General features: G+C 32.0%; 1 protein-coding gene across 4 annotated transcripts in view; it reads right to left on the bottom strand.

Moving 5' to 3' along the window:
• LRRIQ1 (leucine rich repeats and IQ motif containing 1) overlaps positions 1 to 26,385 on the bottom strand; it is a 113,001-nt gene that overhangs the window by 25,228 nt on the left and 61,388 nt on the right. For 3 of the 4 annotated variants that reach the window (XM_068667540.1, XM_068667565.1, XM_068667545.1), the window contains one exon: positions 18,738 to 18,839. In XM_068667540.1, the coding sequence (XP_068523641.1) occupies positions 18,738 to 18,839 (102 nt within the window). Of the gene's footprint in view, positions 1 to 6,319; positions 7,923 to 18,737; positions 18,840 to 26,385 lie in introns of those variants that run through there. The other variant, XM_068667554.1, reaches the window with a different exon arrangement.

The raw sequence follows: 26,385 nt of genomic DNA, 5'->3' as shown, positions 1-26,385 counted from the left end.
GGAGGCCCTCATACTCACGTTCCCCACTGCAAGGCCGTGTGCTATTAACAGCAAACCAGTATACCAAAGATAGTGACACAATGTCTACACTCAGAGAAATTTTTCAGATTCTGCATTTTCAGATTCTATTTTTAGAAAAAAATGATCCTCACTGTTCTCAATCCCAAACTCTTTGTTATTTTTATGCAAAGGGGTGCTGAGGCATCTAATTCAGCATTGACTTTTGTTCAAATACATTTGTTGATGATGGGAAGATAAATATTCTACTTTTAATACGACATACGTTTCTTGAAACAGAGAAGCATGTGAAGTCTGCACTGTAGCTAACCATCTACAGTTAAATTTTGAGTTTAGAGGGTTATTTAATTCACTTCAAAATTTGCTTCATACAGAGTACAGTACATATAAAGTTATAGACTATGAAACTATGACCCATAATGTGAAAAAAAGGTCTTGGAATTTCTTCAGCATTCTACGTTTTCCTCCCTTAATATAAAAAATCTGTGACCAGACTTAATTTTCTCAATACGTATTCTGGAAATGGTGCTCTTAATATGGGAATTAAGTAGTTGAGTTGGATATAAAATTAATGTCAATGCTATTAATACATTGATTTTTTTTCTTATCTGTCAGTATTCTGGTATAGATTAGCAGCAGTCAGCAATATAAATTCTGGGAGTGCATGCATGTGAGCCTATATGCAAATGTACTAACTATAAATACATTATTCCAAATGAAAATTAAAATGATGCATACCCACTGAGGATTTTTATTATTTCTCATAGCTTCTATAATGTTTTAATAAATAATAATAAAAAATCTCAAATTCCTAGACCTAAAATCCATCTTTTAATCTCATCCTCTCCATACTTTAAAATAATAATTAAAAAAAAAGATATTATTTCTGTCACAATCTGTATAATACATACAGAACAGAAAGCTAGAACACAAGCAATAACTCTGATACTAAGGCAAGAAACTGAAGAATTTGGAAACAGACCACAAAATACTTAAAAAAAAACAAACAAACAACAGAACAAATAACCAAACATAAACACTCATAAATTTATACTGGAACATAAGAGAAATGTAGGTAAAGAGAATTTCTTTACCAACACAAAACTTAATGCATTTCTCTGAAGTTTACTTTGTCAGAAGTTACTACATTCACTTACGTATTACATAGCTACCACTACATGCCTGTAATACTGTTTTAAGAAAATAGATGGTAGTTAGAGTGGTCTTTAGTATGTACACAGCTATTCAGTGTATACATTAGTAATATTTATAAAATTTCCAGACAGTTGTTAGTATCATGTAGCAGTAACTGATGTGGAGTTTGCTTCACTTAAAATTAAATATATAAATTAAAATAAACATATAAAATATATATATATATAAAAGAAATAAATATATGAATTAAAATAATATCACCGCATCATGTTTCTTTATCTACAACTCAGGTCTGGAATTTTCAGACAGTCAAACACCTTCCTACCTTAAAAATAAAGAATCTTGTCTGTGACATAGACAGATTAATTTTAGATTTTACTTTCCATCTGAGTAACTTTTGACTAAAGTAATTAGTATATCTGGGGGCATAATGAATGAAAAACGGAGAATATTTATAGCAGTGCCTGAGTGCACAGATGAGCAAAAGATGAAACAGACATTTTTTCAAAATACCACGAAGTTACAACCTGAAAAAATTCTTGATGCTACAAATGCATTATCATTTATGTCACAAAGAGTTTTGAATATAGGAGTGCTGATCAAGCCACAGGAGCACATGCTTCAAAAATCATAAAAACAAATATAGAAAGGAAGAAATACATTAAAAAAAAAAAAACTTTTTATATTTTTCCCTGTTTTACCAGATATTTCAGATTCTTTCAGACAATAATTAAGGTCTAATATATCACTCTTCAATCTGCAAACCTCCTTCTCCTCTCTAACCTCTTCATCTGCTATAGTAATTATCTCCTTTTCACCACGTAACTGTTCTTGACCTCACGCTAACACTCGTTCTTCCTTTCTGAAATCCAGGTATTTACCACACTCCTAATCATGAATATAATTAGACCATAATCTGGTTTTGGACTGCCCTTTTTCTCCATGTTTTCATTTCTATTTTTTGTTATGTTCTACACTATGGTCTATTTCAGGGTGATTCGCACCACTAATAAAGCTTCACCTCCTTAGTTTATTCTGTTTCACTCAATATATTTCAGCCTCTCCCACCCGTGTTATCTTTCTGAACTCTTAATATTAGATTATGCAAAAGCTGAATACTTTCACTGAGATTCCTAAACCACTGAAATTGTACAAATTTCAGCTTCTGAATTCAAGGAAAACAGAATTTTATACTTAGGACTTCCCACACATTCTTGTCTATTTCACTGCTTGTTCCTGTCTCTGCATAATACACCACCACCACTATTTGTCAGTAGTGATTTATATTAGTCTTTATACACAGCTTATTGGTTATTCTCAGTTTCTTCCTTTCCCAACCTTGAAACAAATTCAAGTCTTACTTAACCTTCAACAAAATGCTTTTAAAATGCTTCATTTAAAGTTATTTATATCTATTCGTATTACAATATTGCTGATTAGGTTCTCCTGGTATCTTCTGATCATTTAATCTCTCTCACAGCAACCCACTATCACACAGATTTATTGAAAACTACAAAATTTCATTCTATATAAAATTGCTTAACTCCTTCACTTTTTTTGTGGACATGGAACACTCCCTTAATTTCCTTTTTTTTTTTTTTCTTTCTTTTTTTTTTTTTTTTCATATGCTTCACTGACCTGCCATCAACTTCAAGGTAGAATGAACTCTGTTCCTTGCAATTTATCCAACTTTCACAATGATATGGGCTGCCATTATTTTCTCTACTCCACCATTTATGTTAAATATGATTTCTCATTTATCTTCTCTAATTTCCCTTGTAACAAAATTGGTTTCATATCATGCCGTTCCTTAAGACATACAACACCTTTCTGAGTTGATTTATAAGCATAAAGAAATATTTAATCTGAGGTGTGTACAGGAAGATGTCACACATGCAATTGGTGATTTTATTTTTTGCAGAATTTATTACTGTTCTGATCTGATTCAGGCACTGAATCTTGTGATGATCTTGTGACCTGAAGATGTCAGTGGGAAAAAGATTGTGACCAAATAGTGGAGGACAAATAAATATAGTAATATAGGAATACGCTAATTGGGTCAATTAGAAAAGTAAGGAAGAAAACATAAAGGAATATTAAAGCAGTTGTTTAATGAAGGCCTACACCCTCTAATACATTTAATGACATTCCCTTGTCCACAAAAGTATTATTTCTTTAAAATTAACTCAAAAACCAGAACCAAATTCTGCCAGTTGACTAATTTTCTACCATTAAAGCCTCTGCATTTACAGTTATGTAGACTACTGTTCTTACATATTAGTATCAAGGTAGTAGCAAACTCAAAATACTACAACTGTCAATTAACACTGGAACCAAATATACGATTAAGGTTATTTTAACTTCAGTCAATGTTAAAGGCCATCTGAATTTTAGAGCATAGAAAAAGCAGGACAAAACAAAGCAAAACAACACATGACCTGGCCACTGTTTTAGTTAGTCAACAATCAAAAATTGTGAGGTTATGTGTATTTCTGATCAATATTGATTGATATTTAATTCTGGTTACTATGTTTTGCCATTTAAGTTTTGAATGAAATGCCGTATAATTACTGACTCCACTCAGTTGAAATATATCAGTTGTTCTGGGTATTTTTGTTTGTACTAGAAGAGGCACTGAAGGCTCTCCAAACATCATACTCTTCTGATCTGGACAATTATAGTTGTGATATTAATATAACAAACAGTATTATTATTATCTTTGTAGCCAGAAAATTTCATATTAGTGCTGTATTTTAGAAGGTGTGGTGATAGTGAAGATGAACTTCTTCTGTAGTAAGTGTAAAACAACAGCTGACGGATAAGATGGAGAGTATACAGAAAGAAAAGCTGACTATCTGAATACCCACTGCCACACCCACTAATGATCCTTGCTTTATCACGTTACCCCCCAAAAAAATAAAAGGTAAAAAAAGTCACATTACATCTTAAAACAACAACAATAAACCAAACTAACCAACCAACCAAACAAAAAAAAAACAACAGATTAACATTTCAACATTTTTCAGCCCAGCCACACTAAAGATTTCTTTTATATATAGGTTTGGAAGTAACATGAAACAGTTTCATCAGTTTCATGTTTGATAGACTAGATTGGTTCTTGCTAAAAAATAGAAAAGAATTCTAAAGAAAATGAGAACTATAAGCATGATATTAGCCATATGAACACAATAAGGTGAATTCCTGATGTAAACTGCTGCCTCCTGCAAACAGCACTCTTCAAGATCCACTTGGGTTTTTATGAGTTCTGAAAATACATACACTTACAGCATTACACTGTATCTTCACATTATTCTTGTTTATATTCTTCTATGAATAGTGTGTTCTGTAAACTATATACTAACTGCTTCAGCCACTCAGCATAAGCAAATTTCAACAGGTGTGCTGAGGAGTAAATTTTGAGTATGTTACGAAAATATCTTCGGGAGTCAAGTCCCTTGAAGAAACAAAGAAATTAAGAAGTAAAAACTACTTTGAAATGATATGTCCAGCATTTCCACACTCAGTTAACTATGACTAAATAGGATAGAAGTAGATTGAGCCTGTTATGTTTATAGTTACTGCCTACATTCACCTTCTATCTGTTCACCCAAATCTAACTCGTAAAGAATCCACCTCTAGTTTTTCTCGTGTTCTTTTGGAATTATTAAATGCACTAATGAAGAATGCTTTCTACAGAAAATGGAAATTGCTCAAGAGAAAATTAAGGAATGTATAAACATTTTTTTTTTTAATAATTCTTTTGATAGATTTTAATTCTATACATTCCCAGTTTTTAAAATTAACTGACAGAAACAATCAAGAACAGGAACAGAAGTGCTTAGCTGCTCATTAATGAAACAGAATTTTCAAGCAAGAAAAGATTATCACTTTGTATGGAGTGCAAACAAGAGGATTACCTTTCCTACATTAAATAAACCAACCAATATGATTTAAGATACCAGATTTTCCAAAGAAATTCTCAAAATAAATAAAAATAGATAAATACAAAAGAACATTTTCTATGAGTGTAGGAGGTTTTAACTACTGTGTTGCTCCCTATGAGGTGGGCAAAAAAACCCACAATAAAACAGTAAATTTTATTGAGTGTGACAACTATTAAGGTAGGTTTTGTTTGTACTGAAGGACTTAAAAGTAGAAGATTGGGACAGAAAAATTCAAACCCAATGAAAGATTGGTTCAAAATAACAATTTGGGACTGATATGTAACAAGAAGACACCTATGTCAAGTATTAAAAATAAATACATAAATCATTAATCAGGAGCAACACAAAGTTAGTAAAGCTGATTTAAACCACATTAATAATTATCTCATAATTTTATGAGCAAGTAATTAATGTAAATTAAATACTGTAAACAAAAAACATGTAACTGTGTATCACAGGAATGTATGCTTTAAAAAGTCTTAATTATGTTTACCCTTGAGAATAAACGTTTTCTCTAGATAGTTATCTGAATAATGTATGAACTTATTTTTAAGATCTTATGTTCATCAACACATGTGATGTACACAACGTGAGTTTCACTCATTGGTACTTATCAGCGCAGAGTAACACTGAAACAATTTTCTGTTAATGTAGTTCAATTTTGAATACATGTGAATTGGTCGTGTACTCTATCTATTATGGATACATATAATTTTGGATTTAAAAGTGTGGGTGAAACTATTTCTGGCTTACTTTCTGATGTAGACTGGAAATACCTGTTGGCATGAGGGTACTGTGACAACACTTCATAGTTTTCTCAGTGAGGTAAAGAATAACAGTAGAACAACTTTACATTGTCAAATACACACACAAAATCTACACAGATTAAGTTCAAGGTGGCTGATTAATTTACTTCATAGTCAAATGCAGAGGTATCACCGAAGATCAGGTCTGCCATTATGTCAAACGTAAACATGGCTTGATTTAATGCTTATTGAATTCAACAGGGAAACAAAAAGTCTCAGACTCAACATCTAAAGAGAGGCAAACCCCAAGCAGATACAATTCTTATGTATTTATCTTCATCTTAAAAATAACTGTAAATACCAGGGACTTACATAGGCAATAAACACAGATAGATATAAAAACACCAATTCTTCTTAAGAAGTTTTATTTATTTATTTATTTATTTGGTTTATACATCACAGAAGAAAATAAACAATATTAAATTCCAGATCTATTCAAAAAAAGGGAATTCCCTTTGTAAAGTACAGGTGAAAACAAAAGCAAAAACACAAAAACATGATTTGCTGGCAAGTTTCCCCAGACTAATTCTTAATTGGTGTTCTTCAAAGAGCTTAGTACTTTTATAGAGTTCTTTACAAACTAGATTGAAATTTTCAGCTTATAAACACTTGAAAAGTGCAATAATTTAAACATAGCACATCATTTTAGTCACATCAACACACATTCAAGAGTATTTAGCCCTAGGGGAATTGAACTTAATTATATTGATGTTGAATCAGTTATTGTTACAACTGCATATTTTTTTTCTATGCAAAGAAGATCTGAATGATTTATTTCACTGAATAATGAAAAAGGACTAATTTTACCCTGGATCCTCCTGTTCTGTCAGGGAATTTTGTTTTGACCTTTATTTAAATCATTTTTTAATGAGAAAATGAACATGCTTGATTGTTAATATTTTATTATTGGAGTAGGTGGGTTTAAATTAGTTTATTTCTTACTAAACCTCTAAGCTAAATTTTTCACTAAACCCTCCACCTTGCTGACATATACATAAGTTAAATACCATGATGATTCTGAATCATTGAATTTGCCTCATGTGCATTCTATTTATATTTGCCATAAATAATAAACTTAAAAGTATAGTTTGTTTTGCCTGTTGTTCAACAACAGGTAAAACAGTTGTCCATTCCTAACTTTGCTTATTCGTAGCCACTTATTTAAGCTTCTGCAATTAGCACAGGATTCAAAAAGGACAATAAGCACATAAAGTCCAATTATATAAGTGAACTCACACTTGAAATTAAAGAACTTCAGTAGATAACTTTATACATTTTACATCAGAATAATGAAACAGATAAGTTTTACAATCTTACAGACTAAACTACTCTATTAAAATTATAGTACCTTGCATGGGAATTCTTAAAAAATATATAAATAAAAAATTAACTGAACAAAGCAGTTAGGATTTGTAACAGTCACTGTCATGGAGAACGAACATCATATTTTTAGCAAGTTTTAAAGTAACAGGACAATGTCTGCTTTTTACCTCTCTCTAATAAGAGAATGTTTTGTAAGAAAGACTCTAATATAGTTTCTTTTTTTTTTTTCATACAAGATAGATAAATTGTAACACAAAATAATTTGACCAAAAAAGGTGAACAGAATCCTTTAAAACAATGGAGAAATATTAATAGACAGAAAATCTTTTAATTATAAAATATATAACATTTGTATGATGTAGCAAGATTTTTCTTCTTTTCAGATCAGTAAAGCTAAATACAGTACATGAAAAGCAGTACATTAGAGGTACTGATACAGCAACTGGAAAATGGTATATGAATTAGCAATAAGAATACAAAAAATATACATAAGTAAATACATGAGTAAATTTTTTTCTGTATCTTGTAACACAGTTCTTGAAATTCTGAAATCTTTGAACTTCTCCAAAGTCTGGTTCAGTGAACACATCAAGGTATACTAAAACTGGAGAAATGTCTGAATAGCATCACCATCCTCAAGGCAGCCACGTCTCTGAACAAACTTTCCCTCAGGATTCTGGTTAGAATAGGAGAATAAAAAGAGGAGAATAGAATGCAATGAGGTAGCAAAACAGTCACTAAAACCAATATATTCAATTTTCCTTAGTACTTAAAAAGTCTTAATTTTACTTACCTGTTCCCAAATTCCAAACAGATTCTTCAGTTTTCAATTGACTAGTCCTGAAAAACTTAACTACTTCTCATAGTGCTCTGTGACATCAGTACTGTCTCCTTGTGCAACTGTATTAACTATGCAATGAAAAAAGGGAATTCATCCCTACCATTTCTATAATGAACATTGTTGATGGGAAATCACAAAAAGATATAACACTCTCTTTGGGGAAATAAAACAAAGTTTAAAGTCAGGAATTAGCATGATAACATGCATGTTGTTAATAAAGTGAAATAGTAGTAATTATTTGTACAAAAGTAAAACAAAACAAAACTGAACAGTCATAGCTATGGAAGAACCAATTATTAAAATTTATTACAGGTAAGTTTTTATAAATATTTCCATTTGCAATAAATGAAAGATGTTTGAAAGAGAATTTTGAATACAGTGCACACAACTCACATGGTATGATGACAGCCTATGCAATGTTTTAGCATATGTAGACCAGAGTACAAGTAGAGTCTGACAAAACCTAAGAAGGCAGACCTGGCTAAGAGTCAGGAGTCACGCTTATTAAATTGAACTCTCAGGGGTATCATGCAATCAGAGGTCACAATCGAGGCAACAGAAGCAATGTCACGATATCAGAGAAAGGGCCAATTCAGACCTGCTCCCTGACAGGCAGTGAGGTCAGGGCTTGCGGCAAATAACTGTATTAAAAGGGAATATTCTCTGCACACTTTTAGAACTGTCATCTGAACAAACAAAGCCAGGTCATTGGTAGGTTAAATCAGAACTTTCTGCCTTAGTAGCACATAGTTTCTTTTCTTTTTACATTCACTACTAATTTCTCAATTACAAAATATACACCCATAAGATACTAAAGCAAATTCTCAGTAAATTTAACTTTGATATTAAAAAAAAAAATCTGGCTTTGACAAAATAAATCCCTGTTCTCATCATAAACTGAAAATTATTGAGCTTGCTTCATATGAGAAAAACAAAACAAAACAAAACAGAAACATGAAAGTGCTTTAGGGTACTGACTTCAGTTTCACATTCAGTTTCTTAGTAACTTTTAAACTTAATGGTCTTAAATACATTTATAAAATTTAGTTATTCAAAATCTCCTTCTTTAATAATGATTGTGAAAATAAAATAAATTTCTTTTTTTTGTCTGGCGACTTAAATTTGTTTATTTGGTTACCTGGACTGGGTTATCTCTAAGATTCTAAAAATGTAGTAAAATATAAAATTATAGCCATACATCAAATTTGTTAAACTGACAGGAAATCTACAACAGAAGAACTATTCTAGACTGTCATGTAAAATAAATAAATAAATAAATAAATAAAAATATTATCTCTGCATCCATCCTTTCTTAGGAATTTGAGAGAATACAAGTATACACACACACACACACACACATAAAATAACTAGAAAATACATTATTTCCACCTTTCTTTATACACATAAGCCAGGTAAAATATCTGCAGTGCATACACCAAAATACCGCAAACCTAAGAATGTGAAACAACTGCTAAAATGGGTCTGTATTGTAAATGGTAAGAGTTGAACCATAAAAGTATAAATTTGGAAGATGTACATGAGAGAAATACACAGCATATCACAGAATTTATACAGATATCACTGAATGATTGTAGATTTTTATTACAACATTTGAGGTGCTCATACAGTTCCTCATAAAATCATCAAAGTCAACCATATATACTGTCTCCTTTTATAGATTACATGAAAGGTATAGGACTTACCTATACTATTAGACCTGAACAATATAATTTTTTTAATAACCTGATTTCGACTTGAGTGATTTCAATATTTTGCCTGAAAAAAATGTTACACATTATTGAAATATATTATCTGTGTGATCCACAACATTAATAGCTATAAAAAAACAGAAAGACTAAGTTGTACATTCAATATTAAATACATTATCATATGAAAAATAGCATTTTTGGATAGCTGTAGATCTCTGACCTCATTCATGCCACCAGTTCTCCATAACACCATTGCTCACCTTATAGAATAGGATAAAAATAATTCCTTTATAAGAAACTTTAATCAACTACATTTTCAAATTAATTAAATGCTCTGGGATAAAGGCCTTCCTTAAGTCCACCTTTGAGAGTACTTGAAGTATGCAAAGATACTGCTATTAAACATAACTATGGGAAATATTTCTTTAATCATGATTTAATATGAATCATGTTGTTCAATTGAAACAAGTATTTGTTCCTATAAAATGTTTATAAGAATCCATTTTATTACTTGTTCTGAGTTCCATACAAAATGGTTATACTTCTGCAAGATGAGCCGTTGTGTAGTGCAACAGTTGTGATATTTCTATGGACGCAGAGCACACTTCCCATGGGTTATGTTCAAATACCATTCACTTACCAAGATAAATGTAATGTTTGAAATATTCATTTTGGATAATACTTGGAATGTCTCTGAAAATGCACTTTTAATGATCTCATCATTAGTATTTTTTTTCCATGTAAAATGAACACCTTTGCATTTGGCTATTTATATCAGAAGCAAGATGAATAAACAAACCATCCCAATATTGACTGCAGTCCCCAGGCATCCAAACAAATGACAACAAATTCTACAATTACTTTTACCTACACTTACTAAATCCAAGTGCTTTAACATTTTATTTTAGAGGAGTTTAGCCAAACTTATTCTCCCTCACCCCCCTACAACCAAATCCATTTGGATTTAACTTGTTTCTAAAATTATCTGTCTTTTGCACTCTAAGACCTGGGTCACAACCTTACTTAGGGACAGGAAATAGTTATCAGGTCACTGAATGGTCAAATGGAAAAGGATTTGAAATGCTTCAGGACTCAGGGGTCTTTTCATCCAAAATGATTGCCTTATGTATTATAAAATGTTGTGGATCTGAAATGGAGTCAACTTATCTATATAAGATAACTTATCTGAGCAGACACTACCTAGCTTTTGCACATACACTTCAAGAAAAGGAGAACTAAGATCTCAGAAGACGCAAATGAAACTATAAGAAATATTGTGCTTTCTTATTCAACAATGCCATAAACTAGTTCTCAACCTCTGATGAAATTCTGGGCAAAATCTCATTCCTACTGAAGTCATCATGAGGTAGTTAGTCATTAGCAAAATAGCAGTAAGATTTTTAATATTTTTTTTCCCCTAATGCGCACTTCCTTTTAACTGCTGTGCTAGGAAAGCACAGGTGACATAGCTTACATGTTGTATAAATTTCAAGTTTCAGAAGATTTTTGGAACAAACACATTTATTTCCAATGCATTAATAAAGTCCTGATACCACCACAAGTTGCAACTCTGCAAAACAGTAGAGGCATGAACAAAGAGATAATACATGAGCAGGTGAAATATGTGGTCAAAATCAGAAATATTTAACAGTAGAATAGTGGAATCCTGAAGACTAGAACTACACTGAGATCTTATAATACTAAATTGGAATGTATTCCTTGACTTCCTCTTTAGGAACTTCAGGCAAAGAGAAAATCTTTTTCTCTCTCTTCATTTTTTTTTTTAATTGAATGTGAAAAGCAAAAATTGTAATAGAAATGTTCTATGCCTAGATCATTTATAAATATCCAAATGCTGAAGTTTACTGCATGAATGCACATAAATGACATTTTATTTATTCATTTTTAAACTTACAGTACTTCAGGATTGCTTCATTCCAGGAACAGAGAAAAAGCCTACATTATCATTGATGGACAGGAGGCTGGAAAATTAGGCACAGCTTTTATTTTTTAGTTTTGTTTTATAATAAGAAACTGGGCCACTAAAACTATGTAACTGAAGCTTGAGTGCGTGCACTGTAAGGCCCCGGCAGTCTTTTACAACTTTTCAGTGTACCGCTGCTGTGAACTGGGTTTGCACTCTGCCAGCAGAGCAGCTCTGACCCATGGAGAGCACTCCTTCAGATCAACACTGCCTCAGGCTTTACTGCTTTCTCCAAGAAGTCTTACATTTCAGGCATCAAGTTGAATTTCTTCTGGAGATGATTAACCCAAACCCATGACAGATTTTTTCCAAGATATCCAACTCCTTATGTTTATTTTATCCTGGCTCTTTTTGGATGTACTGGACATAAGTAACCTACTCATTTTACATGTTAAAGGGCTGGTGGAGAGCCATTAATTCCTTAAAATGAGAAAATATTTCAATGTGAGAGTTCTGTTGTGTGAGCTCACACTAAATAATAAGAAACAAAGCCATAGAGTTTTGATTTTAAAAGACAGATTCCCTTCCACAGTACAGGTTTCTGTTATGCTTTTTCATCACATTTTGGGATAGACCTTAGATTCTCTGGAAGTGCATTATTCTGTCATTTTTGTCAGTGCCACATGGCTTAGAAACTGCTTCCCTAATCTCGCATACAAATTTGAAGCCTGGGAGATGTGTAATAAGTGCATTTTACTGTAAACATGGCAATACAGTCAGTAGAACCACAGAAAGACTGTTTTTAGAACGTGGTTATTGATCCTTTTCAGACCACTGCTAAATTAATGATGACTAAACTTAAAAAATGTCTGTTTACAAATAATGTGTGCTTCCTGGGAGCGGATGCCATTTTTCCATTGAAAACGGCTCATTTAAAAAAGATGAAAACAGCTAACAAATGCCTATTAACTACAGTTCAATGTACATTTAAATGTCCTTAAATAACAAATAACAAAATATTTAAAACATACAAAAAGATTAATATTGTCATTTCACTCTCAGTGCTTTCTCTTAACTCTCACACATATATTTAAAAGCATCAGTGATTAGAAGCAGTATCAATTCAATTTTTTTCTTCAGTGTTGGTAATACAGAATATCTAAGAAATTGTGTTTATCATTACATAGACATATTTTAATAAGCTCATTTAATTAACTCAAATTACCACTTAAACTACCACACCCCAAAGCCTCAAGTTCTATTCTTCAATGAGCACTAGTAATAACAAACTATAAGAATCCTTTGCTACATTTTTTTCACATGAAACTGCAAAGAATTTCATAATTGTGAGCTATTACAGCTCAGAAAGCTGTAAAACAGACAATTTTAAATGGATTCTTGATATTTATCTTTCAATTATATGACATAACCAGAAGATCATTTTACCTCTTCTTCTTGTAACGGTATGAAAAAATAAGTATTATTTCTACTGACAATCTGAAGAGAAACAAATAATTAAAAGTCACCTGAAAAGGTTCATTATCAAAGTCATATTTGTGAAATATGTTTTAATACAATATCCATTATGTTTTTTACTTTTTAATGGTTAGTCATCAGTAAGAATAGAATGACAGAAAATACATTATTGACAATTAGAACCGCAGGCTCCCAAATTACAGTAAACACATCCTGATAATATAATCCAATGCATTTTTTAAAAAGTTAAAGTTCCTGGCAATGGTCACTGCGTACATTCCTGAGTGAAACCAAGTTATATTCTTTCCACTTCTTTGAACTGTATGGTATAGATGTGCCACTGATGGATATGAATATGGCTATGACTAAAAATAAATATATGTGCTAATAAATCACTTTACCTACAAAATTAATTAGAACATAGTTCATGAAATTCTGAGAAACTGTAAGTGAATCATATACAAATAATACACGATTTAGGTAACTTGACTGGACTCCCAGGCGATCAACTGCATTCTTCCAACTTGCTCTCAAGATTGGAATCCACCTTCCAGTTTCACTGAACAGGAATTATTTGGATAACCCACCAAAATAGTTGAGGTATAAGGAATAAAGATTACTCTAAAAGATGTATACTGTTTCCAAAGCTTGTAGCAAAAAAAAAAAAAAAAAAAAAAAAAAGTGCTAGGCCCAGGGGCTCCTTCTTTAGTTTTATACTGCTGCGCTAGGACAAAGCAGTCAACACTGTTGGTTGGTAAAAGTAGATATCTGTCCTTTGTATGAATGGAATTACACACCCCATAATTACAGACCCACAGCTGGTAGAGATGCTCTGTTACACATTCAGCCAGGACTAATTGGAACTTCCCAAGAAAAGAGCAGTCAAAGACAGATCCTTCCTTTAATTTCTAATCTACTTTGTCCAAAATACTTTGTATTTTACATTATATCAATGACTGAAATAGCCTCCAGATAACAAAAGAAGCAGTTAGAAAGCTCTCTAAAAACATGTTTTGCTGAGAAATAGGAAATGATGAACATTTTCTGTGTTCCTCGTAACTTTTCCAAAATTTTGAGATCTTTGAAATGTCATTATCAAAAAAAAATAAGAAATAAAAAAAATACCCAAGCATGTTCATCACAATAGTAAACAGACATGTATTTTTTTACTCAGCTAACTAGTGCTAACTGAAACTTAACAACCTGTCTGGAAGCTTAACCCCATCACTCCAAAAGAAGCAATGTAATACATATAATCCCAGGAAATGTCCACCAAATCATCGGAAATGAGGTTTTCAGTATATCAAGTCATTTTTTATTTTTTTTTTGATCAAGACATAGTTTCTTAAGAGAAATAGTAAGCACACTCGCATATTCCATGACTTACATTATAACCTAATAAAACTAATATCACAATATATAACTATGGTCCAAAAATGCTATTTATTTAAATAGAAGTTTTCACAAATCTGTATGACTACTTACAATAAATTAATTTTAAAGAAACTGAAACAGTAGCTTGAGAGAAAGCAATCACATTACAAAATGCATGTTGACACTGCAAATGATATTAAAGAGTAATTGTTAATAATTTACTACACTATTCAATTCATATTTATTCATATTCAGAATATATGCATGTGTGTATAAACACATTTATGTACATATATTAATGCATACATACATCTACACACATACATATAAACATATTTAAATACCATCCCAATGCCTGTGCCTTCACATGTTGCTTGTATTTTTAAATTGTATATTGTCTGTAGGAACATTTCCTTATGTGCTGATGAAGCATGTAATGCAAAGCAGTTTGTCTCTGACTAACTTGTGTGCTATTGGACTAGAATGTGAAATAATGGTCCCCTTTTGGGATTATCATAACATCTGTAAGCAAAACATGAGGACTTGCAAAATTTAATAAAAATGTATGATGTCACTCAAATTTTGAAAGATGTATTTTCATATATCTCTTCAACCATACTGTTTTCCTACAATGCATATGTCAAATTAAAGATATGAATTGTCCCATGGGATCAAAGCTTTCCACAAGTTTTCAAAATTTGATGTCAACATTTATTTTGCATATCAGTTCCTCCTGATTTTTGAAACAGGATGATCTTCATAAAGAAATAATTCTTCAAGCCTATTTTGTAAAACATTAGCCAAATAAGTCTATGTGGTTATTTCTTTCACCTATTGTTATTATTTTCTCAGAAATCAAAATTAGATTTGAAGCAAGAGACTTAGAACTAAAGCTCCTGAATATATATTTTTAATTAAAAAATATAAGAAGAAAATACATAAATTATCAACATGCTGTGAACAATCAGAAAGCCTGTTTAAAATATTTCATATAGCATCACTATATTTTAGGTTTAATATTGTCTTATCTGTATCAAGATTTGGAGAAAGAAAATTTGTATTTCTAGAGAGTATTTTCAAGAACTAAAAAAAAATAAAATAAAATGATAATTAAACAGTTATTCATTTCATTTGAACCTAAGAATGTTGCATATTACATCAACACTGTATCTTCACTATGTTTAGATATTGCAGGTATATTATACAACCCTGTAGGCTAGATGAAAAGGCAAATTATGATAGAACATATCCTTTATCTCAGAATTGATTCATTTTAATAAGTTCAGGAGAGGATGACATTATTGAATTACAAGGTTTTCTTTTTATGTTCAATAGATCCATATTCAGACAAAATCTAGGTTTTCATTTGCTACACTCCCATTGTCTAATAAGTGTATACCATTCATTAATGTCTAAAACAATAAACATCAGAAAATCATACCTGTACAAATACAATAGTTATATTTGCAGCTGATATTTTAATTACTTCCTCAAGATAACGTATAAGAAAATATAAATGATACCTACTGTTTAATTAAGCCATAAAGACGCTTTGCACAAAAAAATCAGATATTAAGCTTATTGCTTTCTACCCTTTAATTTATACCTTCTATTTTTTAATTCTTTTTTTTTTTTCTATTTGTATAGTTAAACACAAACTGAAGACACAATAAAGACGAAAGACATTCATCCTACACTTTAACTAGATTATGTCCTAAATATTCATTACCATGATGTGTTCCAGTTTGAAAACCTAAAACTGTTCTAATTGTTTCACTTCCGAGGGCATCCCCTTTCAAAAGTAGTGATTCTGCTATTTAACAGATAACACATGTGTACTTACTATTGATGCTAAGGTTTCTCCTCTCATTTCCCTCTTTAAAGAAATAAAGTGGGAAACTTTAAACTTTTTTTTTTTAATATATATATATTTGTTTAGTAATTTATGAAGGAGATGGAGTGGAGTTCTGCCAAAGTACTAGCTACCTGTCTGTAAAGGTAAAGGGCTTAAATAGAGGAAGTTTATTTCCGACATGCAATGAACTGGTCTGTATTCTCTGTTGATTTAGAATATGTTGTCCACAAAATTTATGAATACAGAGTAAAATCACTTCAACTTCTTGTTACAGAAATAACTCCCACTCTGGAACAGACACAGCACAGTTTTTTCCAGGCAAGAGAGGAAGAAATGGTCAAAAGGTGAGAGAGGGGAAATAGGAAATGAATTTTTCTGTGAATGAGGGCAGAAATGACTGGTAACACAACTGTGAAATCACCATGCAGGTATACAGTGGATAACATACAGAATGTTAATCCAAATTCTAAATATAGAAGCTCTGAATTCTGGTCAACAGTATCTCAGGTTGACAGTATCTACATATTAGTAAACACCCTGTGCTGCCCCCTTGATTCTAATTCACAACCTAGTGTTTTCTGGCTATGTCATCTATAGTATCAATACCTCAGGTAGAAGAACAATTTTGTATTCTGATCAAGCAGAATAGCATTGCTTGTCTTCTTGAAGGCTCTGCAGATCGCATGTAAGCTCCCAACATAAAGTTACTGACAAAAAATAATGTTTATTAGCTGGCCAAAGGAGTACAATCTTCCTTAACATGAAAAACAAAGCATGGCACTACAGTGCTTGCATTTTGATGTAAATTTCAATAATATTTTGCATACATACACTTGCTTTCCACAATGAACCAAATGTCTAAAGGCAGAAACAGATAAAATAGTGGCAGGAAAAGTAGGCTAAACCTGCACTAACTTCAGGGTACTGAACCTGAGATTAAGTTTCTTTCTTTGATACGGCTTTGAACAGTCACACTACTGCTTCTAAGCTTTGGACATCCATGTTTTTGTTTGTTTGTTTCCACGCAGTCTGTATGTTCTATTTATTCAGCATATGATGGCTTTTGCATATGGTGGCATATGAGGATATGCCACTGGAACAGATACGATAAAATGGAAATACTAAATAAGGTACCAAATACATGTACACAGACTCTTCATATTGTATGTAAATTCATAGAATCATTAAGGTTGGAAGAGACCTTCAAGATCATCTGGTCTAACCATCACCCTCCTACAAATGTCCCCCAGTAAACCATGTCCCTAAGCGCCAGGTACAATGTTTCCTTGAACACCCCCAGAGATGGTGAGCTTGAATGCAAGGCAAACAGGTGCAAACTCATTTTTCCCTTTCAAAATTTCCCAAGAATTGCTTCCAGCCAAATCTGAGCATGGACTCATGAATGTGAGGCAAATTTGGACTTACATATGGCTAGGTTAATTGACAAGATTCCAGTTTAGGTATACTTGGCTCAATTGCACACCTGCCTAAGTAAAGTTCTAAATTCGATCACCGTTTAGACAATGTTAATAGAGTATTATCATTTTTTCTTTTACCTTGTGGGGTTGGGAATAATGAGGCATTGTATGGCTATGTCATTGAAAAAGATACAGTGACAGAGGTGACAGCTTTCTGAGCACAGGATTGAGTTGCAAAAGAAACTAAAACAGTCAAAAAAAAATGTCTCCAGAAGGTATTTTAAATAGTCAAACTTGGCCTTATCCTACCCATATTGAAATCAAGGAGAGTTTTACCATCAATCTCAACAGTAAAAGGACTAAAACAGTATTTATGGACTTCTGGAATCTTATATTTGCTTGCTGAAGTTTTGTATTCTGTCAAATGTTTTTTGTATTCTGTCAAATGTTGGACTTTTAGAGAATATTTATTAAAGTAAATTCCTTTAAATAACATTATCAATCATAAGGAATTAATAGGTAGTTTGAGAAAAAGTGACTATGAAATGAAGAATTTGAATTGATATTTCATTTAAAAAAAATTATTCTAGCTATTTTATACTTCTGCTTATATGCTTATATGTTCTTGAAAGTAAATTAATAAAAATAATAATAAAAAAAATAATTAGGCACCAGTTCATTATGAATTAATCTCAAGGAGCACACCCCCTCAAATGAATTGAAATTGAAAAGCTTCACTGCTGTAACTTGAGACACTGAGGAACAGATAAGGACCTTAAATTCCTGCCTGCTTCAATTTCTTCGTATTGTACATTTCAAGTAGGCTTGCTTAAAAGACATTGGGAGATATATATGCTTATATGCGTACAGACAAAATGAAATTTTTGTTCATACCTTCAAAGTAAGCAGCATTTGCAGGCCATGTCTTCCTTGGTGGTTTCACATGGAGATGTTTATTTTCATTGTTTTTGAACAACGCCAGGCGCACAGCTGGGTCTAGACGACAAGAACAAGTTAAAATCAAAGGTCAGACCTGGCTCATTCATTCCTTCAAGCAGTTTTTCACCTTTTAGCCACTTAATAAGTGAAAAGACCTTTAAAAGTAGGTTTTATATTCACAAAGGATTACATTTTCTAAAATAAAGAAACATAAATACATGTGTAACCGAGAAGCAAAGTTACTATTCTTCAGTTTTTAACACAATTGACCATTATTTAGCTAGCTAGCTCATCTCCAAACTAAAGTAATTTCTAAAGCATATATTTGCATAAAATATTTAAAAAATCTGTTTTTAGAGCTTGAAACTCAATCAGAAGTATTAACAGAGTATATGCCAAGGATTGTTTCTATAAGTTTTTTTTTCATAAGCATTCAAATCAAGTTATTTGCAGCTAAAAATGTTATTTGCACCTAACCATGAGACAGTTTATTAGTTAATTTTTGAGGCTAAACTAGCAGATAATAAACCAAGTTTCTTCCATGTCCCCTCCTTACCAAAATAAAGACTCCAAAAGTCTATAGGCTCATCTACATGACACAGAACAAAATCTTGATTAGTTTCATGTGTTATTTTGAAAACGTTGCAAAGTTGAGCACAGAATGTATATAAATTCAAATAATACAGGTTCCTAAACTGTAAAAATATAAAAAGAGTAACTAACAAAAGCTGAACTAATGCAAAATCACACGTATCAGGAAAGGCAACTTCCATGAATTTCCTACGTGAAAGAAGAATTGTTTGCTTTGAGAGAAGGTAAGAGTTTAAGGCAAACAGTGGTTTATAAAGAATGTGAGAATTCTATGCTGAGCAGAAGAAATCAGTCAGTTTAAGAAAAAAAAAAAAGTAAGAAAAAATAGGACTGGGAAGAAAAGCAGATATATAACAAGGAGCAAAAGCATATAGGGTTTTGTAGGTAAGGCACTGTGGATGACATGAGTGACAGAAAGACAAAGGAAAACTGAAAAATGTTTCCAATGGTTAAAAGAAGATGATAGCACAAGCAGACAAATACACACTCCATACTATCTGAGAAACAATGAGGTTGAAGTAATTTGTCTACAAAGGTGACTGCAAACTTTCAAAAAGACTAGAACATAATAACAAGTGAAAGCCTAGCAACAGAATTAAGCAAGAAGTAGACGTGTTAAGGAAAGGATCTAAATTTTCACTAAGACTGCAAATGTAGCAAAACTGAATATGTGAGACGCTGCCAGAAGAGAGAGCAGGAAACCAGAGGAGATGGGAAGACTGAAAGAGCATTCAGACAGAATAAATTTACAAGACTAATTGTATCTGATGCTCCATTTTGAGCTTGTTACCATGAGCTTGTTGATGAGCTTGTTATGACCTTGTAGCAGATCATCTATGTTTATTGAGAGAGGTTATAAGAGCATCTCTATATGGATATGTCATGGTCCATAATACTGCAGCAAAGTCAATAGTGTTTTGTTTTGGTTTGGTTTTTGTTTCCTTATTTATGGAAATAAAGAATTGGATTGCTCTGTTAAGTCAGTTTCTTATGAAATTTAACAATTTTAAAAGTTGTTTTTGAACAGATCTCTGCATTTCTAGAACACATTTCAGTTACAAAGTAATGTAACAAAGAGATCCTTTTTTAAAAAATGATCCTTTAAAAAAGTGGAGAGTTCCACTTTTTTTTTTTTTCCTTCAGAAAATTGCCCTCTTGACACAAATAATGAAGATGGAGACATACTACATCTTTACCTTATAATCCTGCGTAAGAACTCTAATGGGGTATAGACACTTCTAGAGATAATGCATTGACAAAACATGTCAAAAAATGATGGTATTGGTCAGTCCACATTGTAGCAACTTTTGGTTGACTGAATGCTCTTGATGATGCTAACCTCTCATCAATCAACACACTGGACTAATCAAAGAATAATGGAAAATATGGATGTCCATGTCTTCTTTCCAAGGCAGAATCAGCAATACCTTACATTTGTTATCTCCATTTGTCTAGGAGAAAATCCCTCATCTTTGTGTACGTTTATAGCTTCCTGATCAATCCAGAGGATGCCAGATTTTAAGTCATTTTCCTCTACTTTTTCTAACTATATCAGATATAAGTTCAGTGAAATAACTAACGAAGCACAATAAATAAGGTCCACTAAATATTAAAGGTCCAGTAAATAGTTCCACTAAATTTACAGGTAGATCATTAGAATGATTTATGAAGTGGATTATCAGGTTTGTAGATACATTCATTTCATGTAGATGGACTAAGAATGTCTATGTTGGCATGACAATAAATAAAAAATAAAATTGTAGTAACCTGGTGTTCTTCAGGGGAGAAAATGTGTGGGAAAATAGATCACAATAAGATGTGTGATGAAAATATCTTGAAATAATAATAATATACCGCATTTTAAAAGTTCTGTCTGAACTTTTAAATAACAAAAGTTAAAAATATATTGTAACTAAACTATAAGTTACTATCGTGTTTTCTACACTTGCAAGATACATGGCAGTATGAGCACTATACACAGATGAAAGTATACAAAATATTTTTTGTTAGTACAGTTTTTCTAACACTCATGATACAATGTCGATCAGATACAGAGTTGACAAAAATACTTCTGACTTACAAAGGTAGTTGCAATAACAACTTTCTTCAATGGACAACCAAAGACAAAGTGTTAAAATTGATTAAAACCTCTTAAGACAAAATAATTGAAGATTTCCAAACTATTTTCAAGTAACAAAATAATTTCTTCAAAAGCACACTATTTTCCTATGTGGGTTATTGAAGTTTTTCCAATATGTTTTAAAAATCTCTCCTCTCCTCTCCCCCCTCGGAAAAGAGGGATATAATAGAAATTATTCTACTAGGAGATTTCTGTCACAAGATTTATCTTCACGTCTTTGCAAAATGATTAAGTAATCTGCTGGGATTTAACACAGTGCCAGACTACTTCAATTTCTACCTACCTGGATCACCTCAACTATTGCCTACAGCTCTTTTGTTATTAAAAATGAGTCTTTTTATCTACCTAGATCCAAATGTAGGCAATATTATAAAGATTAGTTTATAATACCAGTACTTTTCAGTCTTTGAGAGAGACAGGGAAATGAACTGTATGTATGCTTTGATGACAAGCAATCAAATGTTTTAGATTTCACACAGAGAACTGTGAAAGAGTCCAATAGCTCAAAATCATACAAACATCTTCTTGGATTCTGGCACACTCATTTAAATGTGACTTATTAGACAATGATCTGTGCTGGCAATCTAAGAACCAGGGATGTAATTTAATGCACATTGCTTGGCAGACTCCAAATATAGAAGATAAGTTGGGCAAACCCAAGATATGTTATAGAAACAATATGGAAGGAATAGTTACTGCCTGATCTAGCATCACATTTGCTAAACAACTTCATGATAATATGTTAAACTGAAAAAAGTTAAATGTTTGACGTTCATTTTTTGTTGTGCAATATCTGTAATTAGAAAAACATAAACACGTATCTGTGCCAACTTTAAAAGAGTTGATAAATTAAAGTAGCACGGTGACAGATGTGCATCTATGAGATAATTCAATTTGTAAATTCACTTGGAAGAAAGACCACATTTTGTTCCCTAATTGAACAACAATTAGAACAATGGGATTCTCATCCCTGGTTGGAGCTCCCAGATTATTCTACTATATGGAACACAAAGCAATAACAAAAGTGGCTTTCCTTCTGCTACTAGGAAAATATGGATCAATGGCCATTTACTTAATGTGTAATAAGGAATAATAATAATATCCTGTAGGTTTTTATTTTGATTGTTGTAAATTTAAAAAATTATGTTGTACAATCTGTTTTGGGGCTGTGGGCTTTGTGTTTTTGTGGTGGTTGGTTGTTGTTTTGTTTGTTTGTTTTGTATTGGTATTGCATTGCTGTCTTAAATTCTAAACTAGAAATTAAAAATTATTTGCTAACCTCTATAAAATATCTTAATTTTTCTCTTGTTCTGGGAGTCAAGGCACACTTCATCTGCTTTTTGCCTTTTTTTTTTTTTTAATAATTATATGACAGCAAGAATTATCATATCATGCTGTCAGTCTCTCCCAAGAGAGTTTCCTTTGGAGAGGGAAAGGTTAAACAAGAATGAATACGGTACTGTAGTAGTGACAAGTTGAAAACCAGACAAGACTTCCAGCTATCTTAAAAGAAAAAGAAGTTAATATTCGGATGCTAATACAAAATCCACATAACCAAAGAAATTCAAAGTTAAGCAAGAAATTTTGTACTGCTGTGCTAATGCACCTTTGGGAAGCTACAATTGTTATTAGAGATTTTTTAATCACAGTGAAGTCCATTAATTAAAAACTGCTGTGTTTACATTTTTAATTAGAATTTCTTTGGAATTTTATGCACCCATGATAAACAGGAATATTTCTGACATCATACCAGTTTTACTTGGCTGCCAAATTCCTAGTTTCTTGCCCACACTTTTTGTATTATATTACTGTAGAGTAAAAGTAGTTGAAGTAGACACAGTGTACATTTGGTATGGTTAAAACACAGGCCACAACTTGATTTAACTACACAAACAAGCATACATAACTGTAGTGGATTAGGGTATAACAGGCCTTAAAGCCATTAGTTGTAGGGACGGGCCTGCTGTAATATAATCATTGCCTGAATCACTGCCTATTATAAGGTTAGGCTACTTTAAGCTCTTCCTTGTAATACAAACCACAGGATTCAGCGCACTTGCTAGTATTCTTATTTTTTCATTACTGAAAAGGTGCATTGCCAGACATATGAGGTAAGATACTTCTCAGTTACTTTTACATCTCTACAGTTTAGACTCTGTATTCCAGCCAGTCACTCTAGGTTTTGCGTATAGACAGTGGAGAATTATAAATTCTTTCACAGTGAGATTCAAGTAGCCTATTTTTGAATGCTGATTTGGAAGGAAATTAACAGTCTTTAATGTGGCTATTTGTTTCCATAAAGGAAAGCAGATGTGAACTTCTATAATTAACCAAATGAATCCCATTGTGTTTAGCACTGTTGTACTAAGAGAAGATGGAAAATTACCAGGATAAAGGAATAAATACCCACACCTGAGGATTTTCAGAGTCCAAGTTGTTCATGACTGTCTGATTTAAGTTTCAAACCAGCAGATGTCTGGCCATATGAAAGAGGAATGGCAAAACACACCGAATGGAGACTAATTCAATACATTGCATTTGTGAATTTCAGGCGAAGGAGTTTGATAGCATTTGGAATCAGACAACACACTCTGACAGGCCGTGTATTCCTACAAAATCTATCAGCATCTGATACATCTGCTGATATTAATAAGATCATTACCACAGAAGAGCTCAGTCACACTTAAAAGATGCGTGGAATGATCCTAAAATCTTAGCATAAAAGCTATAAGTTTATTTGTTATTAGTTGATAAATTTTTGCTTCTCTGAACCTCAAATTTTGCTTTTGAGTCAAACATATATACCAGTAAATGGATATTGCATGGAAAATTGCCTTTTTACCTTTTAATTCACACTTAAGTGGGTTCTGGTTACCTATGTTTAAGAGTGCAGGAAACATAACTTTAAGAATTTTTAATCAAAAAGCTAAGAAGCAAATGACTGTAATATAACACAGAAGAACTGTAAATTCAAAAGAAAGAACCGCATTAATAATAATAATAAGAAAACTCACAAGATTTAATATGACGCTTCAATAAGGAAGAAGCTCACTTCATAGCAGATGAAGCTGATAAGATGCCAGTTATCAGGAAATATTGGAAATTTCCTGATCTAGAGCTGTCTAGCTTAAGGATAAGGTGTATCTACTCTACCTTTGTAAAGTCCCCAGACTCTCCATGAGACTATGATGCTCCCTGCTCTCACTGCTTCAGAAGAGGTAGTTGACGCTGATGTAAAACTGTATATGTGGAGATCCTTCTCACATGGGATTGTCCCATCAGGATCATTTTCTAGTGTAATAGCTGAGTTTTAGCATCACTTTAAGAAAAAACCACTAGTTTTAATTGTTAATATCCTATTTGGTCCTTACTGACCAAACAAGTTAGTGTGCTGTATGACATAGAATGGTTGGACTGATATTCTTTGTACTGAAAAGGGCTTGAGAGTGCAACATTTCAGTCATGTTTCCTGGTTCTGGAAATTACACTTCCTGCTTATCTGAGAAAAAGAATGTTATTTCAATGACTGTCAGAGAATTCTATACAGGAAAATTATATAAAAAGGTTATTTTTTGTGCTAGATGTAATACACAAAAATATTCTTTATGAGTTTGTGTCAGGAAAAGAATATTTGAACCTGTAAGAACATTATGAAAAAGGTTTTTTTTTTTAATTTTTTCCAACACTATTCATATACTTCAAGAATATTCCAAGTGATACATTAAAAAATTCAGCACATGCCATACTGAATAATCTGAACAAAGTGAAAGTAAACATATTCAAAACACAACAAAACACACAAATTACAACAAAAATAGGATAGTAAATTTGCTCTGGTCGATCAAACATTTATGACTGGATTAATTACTACTAACATAAACCAGAGAGCATATGGAGAAAAGATTATTTAACCCAATAAGCTCTTTTCATTAAAAAAATTATACACAGGCCACCAAGTGGAACATGTCAGAAAGTCATCTGCATGCAACATATTCACTACCTTTTTTTTTTTTTTTCAGGTTAAAGTGGCAAGGCATCATGGGAAGCTCTCAAGATTGAAATAGAATCATTTTAAATTTTTATTCATTTTTTTCACTTTCCATAGCAATAAAGCATGGCTTGTTCATTGCATTTTCTTAACTGGATTTGTTTTTATCTAATTAGTCTTAGGCATGATATTTAAATTGCAAAAAAATGTACAAAGAAACACTTTTAATAACTTTATTTGTATGCTGAACTTTTTCCCTTCCAAGAGCGAAATGTCTTTGAGCACTTTCAAAACCAAACACAGAAGAGATTTGCAGTTATACAAAAGAGGAAAAAGCAACTGTAGCTTCTGATAAAGTTTTAACAAATAAATGAACACTTAAAAAAATAAACATAAATAAAAGTACACTTTCCAAAGGACATTTAACATGATCACTAATTTAGAGTTCAGTCCTATTGTCATCCAGGCTCTTAAATATTTCAACATTTCTTATAGTAGTGGTATTGTATTAATTATTGTTCTTAACACAGTCCATTGACATTTGTATTAGCATATCATAATATATATATTTGTAGCATATTCTAAGAAAGGTTCATTGACATAAGAAGAATCTGAGAAGAACCAAAAGACAATTGCAAAAAGCTGCATAAGTACTATTTATTTCTCTAGTGAATATTTAAAAACAAAAAAAATACTATTTCATTTCATATGTATCAAACTGCCATTTTCATAAGTAGTTCTTGCATAATAAAGCAAGCTAGTTATGGAGATGTGAATAACACTACACAAATTTTATTCTAAGGACAAAATTTTAGTCCTAGGAACTAAAATTAAAACTAACCTAAATCAGTAATTTTAATCTGATTCCACCAAAATAAGAACAT

The sequence above is a fragment of the Anas acuta genome, chromosome 1, assembly GCF_963932015.1.
Source record: "Anas acuta chromosome 1, bAnaAcu1.1, whole genome shotgun sequence".
Classification (NCBI taxonomy): Eukaryota; Metazoa; Chordata; class Aves; order Anseriformes; family Anatidae; genus Anas; species Anas acuta.
Note: the sequence above shows the minus strand (reverse complement) of the source record. Positions and strands in the feature narration are given on the sequence as shown.